Source organism: Alnus glutinosa, chromosome 3 (assembly GCF_958979055.1).
Source record: "Alnus glutinosa chromosome 3, dhAlnGlut1.1, whole genome shotgun sequence".
Lineage (NCBI taxonomy): Eukaryota > Viridiplantae > Streptophyta > Magnoliopsida > Fagales > Betulaceae > Alnus > Alnus glutinosa.
The window spans coordinates 6,072,732-6,082,081 of record NC_084888.1 but is presented as its reverse complement, the minus strand read 5'-3'; the positions used below and the strand labels follow the sequence as shown (position 1 = coordinate 6,082,081).

At 36.2% G+C, this 9,350-nt stretch overlaps 2 protein-coding genes across 2 annotated transcripts; one reads left to right on the top strand and one right to left on the bottom strand.

The window, feature by feature from the left end:
* Window positions 1–1,080: 1,080 nt before the first annotated feature.
* Window positions 1,081–3,240, top strand: LOC133864204 (uncharacterized). Its single transcript, XM_062300474.1, has 3 exons — window positions 1,081–1,516; window positions 2,385–2,513; window positions 2,900–3,240. Exons 1-3 carry the CDS (start codon window positions 1,199–1,201, stop codon window positions 3,074–3,076), a joined length of 624 nt encoding a protein of 207 aa, XP_062156458.1. The 5' UTR covers window positions 1,081–1,198; the 3' UTR covers window positions 3,077–3,240.
* Window positions 3,241–5,401: 2,161 nt separating this feature from the next.
* Window positions 5,402–9,350, bottom strand: LOC133862261 (uncharacterized). The gene is made up of 9 exons (XM_062298033.1): window positions 9,156–9,350; window positions 8,944–9,024; window positions 7,645–7,734; window positions 7,316–7,482; window positions 6,474–6,543; window positions 6,213–6,292; window positions 6,030–6,092; window positions 5,797–5,873; window positions 5,402–5,639 (listed from the first exon to the last, which is right to left on the bottom strand). Exons 1-9 carry the CDS (start codon window positions 9,231–9,233, stop codon window positions 5,539–5,541), a joined length of 807 nt encoding a protein of 268 aa, XP_062154017.1. The 5' UTR covers window positions 9,234–9,350; the 3' UTR covers window positions 5,402–5,538.

Sequence of the window (9,350 nt, the reverse complement as noted above, 5' to 3'; positions counted from 1 at the left end):
GCACAAGACAAAGAGGACCCAAAAATGTGTCTTCTATCGCACATTTCCTTTAAGCCCCGAAGTTGCTTTAGCTTTTCAACAAAAGCTTTTTTCTCCACATTTTTTTTCTTCCACAAAGCTTCAACGAGAAGCTTCTCAAATCAACGAAAAGAATACGGACTATAAAAAAGCCAATGAAGAGAGTTGGGCCCATGAAAAAAAGACTACAATGAAGCTAATGAAGAGGTTTTCAATAAATGAGGTTCTATTCTTCCTTTATTTTAGTTTCATATTATAGATGATGTTTCTTTTATATATATATATTGCTAAAAATATGTATTTGGATATATAAAAATGTTTAAAAAACGGAAAAACAATAATTGAAACTCAATATAAAAATGCCTCGTTTAAAATTCTCATTTTAAGCTCAAAATATATCGAGCCAGCCTTGAGTAGGAGTGGCCAACCACTTCGTTGAAAATAAGAGAATAGTTGGTTATTTCTTTAAAGGTAGTTCGACCACCTCTTTAAAAATAAAAGGGCCGATCACCCCCTTACCCCCAAGTGAGTTGTCGAACACTTTCTTAAGGTATAGCGACCTTAATTTTGTTGGTTTTTTATTCATTTTAAATGCCTATGTAGCTCAATACAGGCAAAATGAACTCCTAAATTGAATGAATTGCAACTGCAAGAGGTCTCAATCAATTTGGATCTCATAAAACTTAATTTTTTTATTTTTTTTATTTTTTAAAGAAATGGTTCAATTCTGTCGGAATGATAGACTTAAATCCATCCAACTGAAAATAGAATTGGATCGTAATAATTGGTTTTATGACATATTTATTGATTTTTTTATTTTACTGTCATATCACATCAAAATACTTTACAAAATACATTAACATCGTTATTATATAGTTTTCCAGACCCATTAAAGTCGAGTTTATGAATTCAAGCAAGAAGTTTTGTAGATAAAAAAAAAAAATCAACCACGAAATATGACTTAAAAAAAAAAAAAAAAAAAAAAAATTCGGAATGCATGCCCACGTAAAGAAGGCACATAAATTTGTCATAGTTAGAATGTTCATGTCACACATGGCTTAGTCTACTATACACCCCTAGTGCGCAGTTTAGCACCTCTTCACCCCCTTCAGAACCTATATATACCCAAACCACTCTTATTCTCTCAAAATTCCACGATCCCTCTCAAAACTCAAAAGCCATGCCAAACCAGTTGGCCATTCTCCTCCTTCTCAGTCTACCCTTCATCATTTCCCCAAATCCCCAATTCATCCGCGTCGCCGGGGCCTCAAACCGAAGGGTCCACATCACGGACGATCTCGACGATGTCGTCGACGACGAGGAGGACGACGCCTGGAAGCAATGGGGCAAGAAATCGACGCCCTCGCCGGATCTCGATCTCCGGCCCTCCGATTTGTCTGGCATGTCGGCTCCGGAGATCCAGGCCGAGATGATGAAGCGGCATTCCGGGCCCACTTTCGGGTTCGTTAAGCTCAGACCGGGCGGTCGCCGGTCCCGGGTAATGAAAAGTTTGGTTCTTGATTGGATTGAAGCTGAAATGTGAACTGGGTTTGTGATTTTGTGAGTAGTTATTTCTGGGTTTTGGTTTTTGTGACAGTTTATTTATTATTGTTTGTTTTGTAATATATTAATCTTGTTTGATATGTATATGAGCTGCAATTGTGAACGACTATAGTGAAAGTAACTGAATATTGTTTTGTAATTGGAGTAAAGGTTTGCGAGTTTTCGAGCCAATTAGGTAGACTGAGATTTTGACATGAAATTGGATCTAAATTTAGTTTCCTTTTTTTATTTATTAAATTATGCGAAATTAGAGTAATAATTGGCGAATTGAATATTATTCTCAATTTAGGATCTGGATTAGGAATTACCTTAAAAGAAAAGGTTTGGATATTCGAATTACCTTAAAAGTTAAGAGTTGTGATTGTTTGTATTGGGATGTGTTACTATAACTTATTGCTTTTCTATGGTGAGTACTTTGCTGGTTACGAGTATAGACAGACTAATTTGACTCCCATATAATTGGATAATTAGGATGACGTAATAGTAAAAATTAATCCTTAATTTTTTATTTTTTACAACTGCTGATCTAATGGTTGATTTTTACTGCCACATTATTCCTTCTATATATGTTTTACGGTTCTTGTTTTAGTCTCTCTTTTCTTATCTTTGTCTCAGGTGGTAAATTATGCTAAAGTGATGATGGCTTTATAGTTTGTGGAAAAGAAGAGCAAAAAGAACGTTTAATTTTTATTTGCAATATATATATATATACACACACACATACACTATGCAAATAGAGGGAGGTTTGTTGATTCAACTGAGTAGGAAATCTTTTAATGGTGTTCTGCTCTTGTTTTCTTCAGGATATGGTAGCTGAGACTGCTATGAAATGGACAAAAGTTCTGAGAACCGGAGCTGTTGAGGTGAAGTTCATGGGTGTTGATCTGAGCACAATCATGTTCACTATGGAAAGAGGCCAAGATACAGTTGAGGTATGCTTTTGTTCTCCAAGTCCAAAGAGGTTAAGATCCATTAACTGCTGAGATTTTTTGACTATGTCCACTGAAGAACTTGGTCATCAATATTTAGATGTGCTGCACATTTGGAGAACATTCTTTTTCGCAAACAAACAAACAAAACCTTCAGCAATCTTTCTTTTCACAGTTAAAGAAATGAGAAGCACAATTATCTCTCCCATAGGAGCCAAGTGGTCTTTATCATTAACAAGAACAAATTTACTTGTGACAATCATTAACAGTTGCATATATGTTTTGGGCTAGAATAATAGCTTGCTTCTTTTGGTTTGATGCATTTTTTACTGTCTACACTGAGTTTCTGATATTTATTTATGTTCTCATAATACTTAACATTTTCCCAGTTGAAGGATTTTGTGTTGAACCAACCAGAGGCATATGAGATCAAGATTGGGGATCAAGTTTTTCGAAGGCCTGGAGATCCTCCTTTGGAGGAAGTTCTTGCAGAGCTCCACAATGAGAAAAGCAAGCTGGATAATGCCAGTCCTTCGGAGAAAGACGATTTTAAAGAAGAGTTGTAGTTGATTAGTAATCCTCCTGGTATGAAACTATAATTACAGACTAATGCTCTTCTTTTTAACTTTGTAGCCTCTGATTGTAGCACCTTCAGGCACTCTTCTTCTTCTTACATCTTATTGACCATTGAACTCATTCAAGATATTATTTACTGCAACCTTTTGTTCAATTGCTTCTTGGCTCCATCCTTGAGCTTCATAATTTCGTTATTACATTTTTACCCACTGTATAATAGTACTTTTTGTTGCATTAATCAGACTATGCTTTAGCGAGTTCTTCCTATATAGCTTAATTGTATGCGCTTTCTACGACTAAAATAATAATAATTATTTTTTTAAAAAAAGGGGAGAATTTAAGGACATTCTTGTGCTTTATGTGATTTTGAATTTTAAACCTTAGTTTTAATTTTGTAAAGTTAAGCACTGAGTTCATGAAGATTTTAAATTTTTTGCCTATCTTTTGCTCAAATAAATAATAAACATGGCTAAAAATACAATTATATTATTTATATTCAAAGAATCAAAATATAAAAGGGACCGGACCGCAGCGAAGAGAGGTGCTAACATATTTTCCCTTTCCCAATGGAAAAATGGCATAAATTGTGAAAGACGGATGAAAGCTACTCAGCCTACTCTAGACTCCCCCTCCCTCTGAACAGAGACCTTGTGCCTCTCGTAAGAGCATCTCCAGCAGGAGTGCTATTTTAACCGAAAAGTTAAATTTAGCTATTTTTCTCTCTTTTTCTTCTTCCAGCAGAGTAGCTATTCTAACTTTTTTTTCCTAACTTCCATCAACAATAAATAGTTATTATTAGATATTCCCTATTCATCGGTTATTTAATTTTTTATTATATTTTCTCTTTCTCTCACCCTCTCTCCCATTTCGTTCTCTCTCTCGCTCCCTCATTTCTCATCTCTGTCCCTCTCTTTCCATTCCCGCATCTCCCCCACTTTCCCACGGGTTCGACGAAGAAGGAAGGAGAAGAATCGAAGAGAAGGAGATCTGAGAAAGGTGGGTCGACGGAGGAGAGGCGTCGATTTTCGGCGAGCAGAAGCGTCGATTTCAGTCGAACAAAGGCGTGCCGATTTCCTACAGGTCGTCATCCAACTGTTGAAGAACGATTTCCGGCGATTTTCTGCGACTTCCAGCTGTTGAAAGGGGTTTTTCTGTGAATTTTTCCTTAGTTAGCCGATTGGGTGTGTTCCCTGTGGGGGTGTTAGTAATTTCGGTTGTGTGTGTTGGCTGTGTTGTGGACATCCGGCCGCGTGTGTGTGTGTGAATCTCTTGTTGGATTTTAGACAAACTCATGAGATTTGTGAATTTGGGTTTGATTAATTCTTGACATAATTGGTGTTTGTTGTTGTTTTGACCGGAAGTTGATTGGGTGTGGAATTCTGGTGAACCCATCGGGGAGGAGGAGTGACCGGAGAGAGAGAAAGAAAATAAAACAATAAAAAAATATTAAAAAATATTATTTAAAGAAAATGAAGAGTGGAATAGAGATTATTGTTGTAGTGTTTTTAAGATAGCCAGTGGTTAAAGTAGAGATTGGTATTTTTTGAGTAGCTATTTTAACTCCGACTGCTGGAGATGCTCTAAAGGTTAAAGCCTCGCAGAGTCGCAGTGGTAGTGATCGGTCACAAAGAAACCATAAACCCAACCCAAAGTATCAGGATGGCATGCAGACGCAAAACAGGGGAAGACCATAAGAAATGAGGAGATTGTGGGGGTAATAATATATATTTAGCTATTGTGAACTACTTTATCCTCCTAATGCTTCAAAATAGAACATTTCCATTTATTTTGCTACATGAAATTTCATGTATAAAAGTTCGTCGTAACACCTTTTAGTCATTTTTTATCCTTCTCTCCCCTCTTTCTCCCTCTCTCTCCCTCTTCCTCAACTTTCACAACAACAAATACATTGAAAAATAATATTTAAAGAAAGTAGAGCATGAGATAGATAATCTTTTTTGAGTTTGTATTAAAAAACTAGTAGCTAAAATAAAAAAATAAAAAAATAAAAAAAGTTTATTTTGAGTAGCTAAAATAACCACTATTGCTAGAGATGCTCTAATGGGTAACGTGGAAAGCATAAAGGGCGTACAGGGCTACATGGGTTACGCAACTAGAATTTGCATTATATGCATCCTTGTTTGTTTAGAGTAGAACACAGATTGGATTATATAGCTGAGCTGAGTGTCATATGCAACGGACCATCTTTTGAGCTTGAAATTGTTGACTAAGGAATTACAATTCCCTCACCTACGACCATGAACCAGTTGAATGACCAGAAGAATCAAACTCTACTAATTACTTGTGCATAATGCTGGCAATAATAGAAAGTTCCTTTATTTGCTGAAGTTCAAATAGCTGCGGTCGACAGTTCCATATGAAAGAAAAGGAGAAAGCATTTCAGACTTCATTCATGGTAAGTGAAAAGGGAGATTTTTCATCTAAAGGACGGCTATTTCAGCTTCTTAGTAAAGTCAGAGAGCTCGAGAATACGAATCCTGGGAATGGTAGCAGCTTCCTCTCGCTCTTTCCGAGTGTTGTACCCCCAATCCCCTGCTCCAAATAACCCAGCAGAGCATTTAGACCCCCAAGAGTTTTTAACAAAATAATGCGCTAAATGGAAACCAAAAGAGACAAGGAGGAAGAAATATGAAGAGCGCATCTGCTGTGAGTGAGAGAGAGAGAGAGAGAGAGAGAGAGAGAGGATTACCTAGATACAAATTCCAGCCGTCTAGTTCAGGCTCCTTAATGACATTTTTTAAGGTTGCAAGTCGATCTTCCACAAAGCTGGTTAAAATAGAATCGGATTGATTTCAGTCAAACTTTTCCAGACAAAGGGCAACAAATTGGTCAAGTATGAAGTGGTACCGGTACGATTATCACAATAAAAAACTTTATTCCATGTGTTTAATTCAGTAGACTGTAAGCAGCAAAATATCTTACTGTAGTGTCAGTCCTTGGTGCTCTGGTTTCTTCTGAAGCTGATTCAGCACTTCTACCTTGGGACTGAAAAGAGCATTTAGGAATCAGGAGAAAAAGAAGAAATCAAAAAAGGAGATCAATTTTGTGTTTATTGTAAAGAAATAGAAACAATTTCCTAAGTACAGAAGTAATATGCATACTAACCCGGTGCCAAGACCATATATTTTTTCGGGTGGTATTATTACTCCTGCAAGCTCCCGGAGTAAAGCATCTGCAAATCGGCTCTGAAAATAGGCAGAAGGAGGGGGGAAGATGACACATGAAAAAAACGTATCTAATTTCGAAGAATGAAATTTGCAAATTGCGCATTTATTATATATTGGCAAATAGGAGGGGCAATCTGAGGCATTAAAACTGCTCTAGTGCCAATAGTGCCTCCTTTACCATGAGCGTGGGAGGCCATACCTGTTTCGTGGTGACTATATATAACCTTGAGCTTGCAAATTTCAGTGCATCAGGAACACCTGGATAGAATCTGGAGAGATGCATCTGATGATCAATTATGTGGATATTATGCAACAAGAGTAATAGAAGTTATTTGGTTCATGATATGCAAATATATGGTGGACAGACAACTAGAGCTCTAAAAAGATTGGTTCGCAGCTTATAATGTCAATACACTTTTACATGTAGCAAGCATATACTGCACTGAGCTTGTCTGGACATCACAACTCTATACCAAGGGCCAAACATCGTTACATGAAAATATACCTTATTTAAATCAAACACAAATCTAGTAAAAGCAAAACTCTTCAATGTCGTACATAATAGTGAATGTTTGGATATTGAGTGATTTCTTATATCAAAGTTCTATAAAGAAAATAAAAAGAATCCCAGTGTAACCCACAAAAGCCAGCATACACATGCACACACAAAATGATATTCCATAAGACTAGCACTGCGAAAAAGAGGGTCTGAAACTCAATCTCAAAAAACTCGTTGAACCATAACGAGTATCCATTTCTTTAAAGACATTTCAATTATTGTATATTAGCCCCTGGATGCAACAAGTTATAACCCTCAACAAGTACGCACATACCACTAGTGCTTAGCCAAAATGGTCAAAACTCAAACTTTATAAGCTCAATAGATACTACTTTTCAACCAAAACCAGTTTGCAACTTTCTTCTAAGAATTTAAAAAATTATTATAAAGTTTGCTTCTATCTCCATGTACTTTACTTTTTGTTAATGGTATGCCTACGAGGAGAGTTACATACTTGATCCTATCTCAAAAATCTTGATTACCTATTTGCACCAATCCAAGTTGGCAAGTCCTTCTCTATCCATTCATCCCTGATCTTTCCAAAAAGATCTACCAGAGGATCCCTATTCTCAGCCCATTCTTCCATAATGACAAGCTTTAACTTTGACCAATTCTCCAATATACCATCAACTGTGAGTCCCTCTGCAACCTTGCCGATAGAAGCATGATCGTCAGAACCATAAGAGTTAGGTGCAATCTAACAAACTTGCAGACCGGTGCTATAGTGAGCAAGAATAAATCTGAAATGATAACAAGAGTCTCCATATCCAATGGACAATTCATGGCAGATTCTGAGTGCATATATACCCACCGAGGACTTCTGAATGGAAGGTATTCTCATCTCCAATAATAACCTCACAAGTAAGAGGTTTTCATATCCAGTTTCCACCACAGGTCGCACCTGCCACAGCGTAAAACATGAATCTGTTTTGACATCACAATTATTGACAAAAATTTGAAGTGAATATGTCCATGACCACCATGTAAAGTAATTGATGATGAAAATTCTACAGCACAGTTAATCATCATAACATGGGAAACAAACTGATTGGCCAAGTATCAAAGTTTTGACAGGATGGGAAAAGAAAAGAAAGGAATGAGAATCTTGGTAGTGAAATTGCAAAGAGACATTAAGTGAAAAAGTAAACAACACCTTCAAATAGGAGGAATAAACAACTTAAGGAAATATTTATGACGTAGTATTAGTAAGTGCAAAAAAACACTCTTAAAAGAAAATTATATTTAATTTGTGAGTGGCGGGGGTGAGAGAGTTCAAATATAAATTGAAAAAGAAGGCACCACAAAAATTCCTCTTTTACCCTTTCGTTGGAAGAGGAAGCTCCATATGGTTTTCAGCATCAAATGAAGCTTGGCTCCACATTCCAGCCACCTCCAGTCCTTTAAAGTACTAGATTGCTCAAATCTTGAGTTTTAGCCAGTAGGAAGAAAGACTTATAGCATTGCAACTTGAATTGATTTCTATTTTTTCCTTAACATTTGAATTCAAATATTTATCACCCACTAAATAGGAGTTATCATAAGCTTTTTTTTTTTTTTTTGGATAAGTAATTAGCCCAAAGGGAAGAAGGAAGGGAAGAATCAAACTTCTTCTTTTTTCCTTGGGTTTTAGAGAGAGAGAGAGAGAGACTTTACTTCTATCTTAAACCACCATTTGTTATATTTGTTTGATGGCTCATAAATAATAATGAATCTCTACCTTTGACTTCCATGGATTAACCCACAGGTTCACTCTCTTTTTTTTCCCCTTTATAATCGGGAATAAAAAATAGCCATCTTGAAAGGTTTATCCTTATTCTCAAAAAAAAAAAAACAAATAAATAAATAAAAATGGCCATCTCAGAATTAATTTCCCTCTTTTGGACTATTGAGTTAAAATGCATCAATCATTTGGTATATATTTCTCCTCTTTTTTTTTTTTGTAACTAATATTAATATGCAATAACTTTATATCATTAATATTCAAGTTTCAAGTTTCTTTCTTCTCACCCAATAACTCAATTACCACTATAATCAGATCCTATAAAGTTTTCTTATCCTAACAATGTTCATAAATTTTCAAACAGAATCTATCAATAGCTTAGGAGCTTACTATGTGCATCTGGTCGACAATCCAATCCTCCGTGGTCGAATCCACGCCGTCAAACAAAGCAGGCCATCTCACTTTAGCGGCCTACAAAGCATTAAGCAAAAGAAAAACATAAACGGAAATACGAAATACAAAGTCAAATTTTTTTCCTTTCTTTTTCTCCGATTTCTCAGCAATTCAACAAATAAATTGAGAGAGAGAGAGAGAGAGAGGACCTTGACAGCAGAGAGAGAGCTCTCTCCGCAGCTATCACAGATAACTCCATCGAAGTCTAAGGCGTATAGATCCCCCATTTCTCGCTCTTTCACTCTCGCCCTTGCGATTTTCTTTTGTTCTTTGAAGATAAATATAGTTTTGTTGATTTTTATTACCCGCCATCCAAACAACGCCTTTTCTCCATTGGCTCTTCC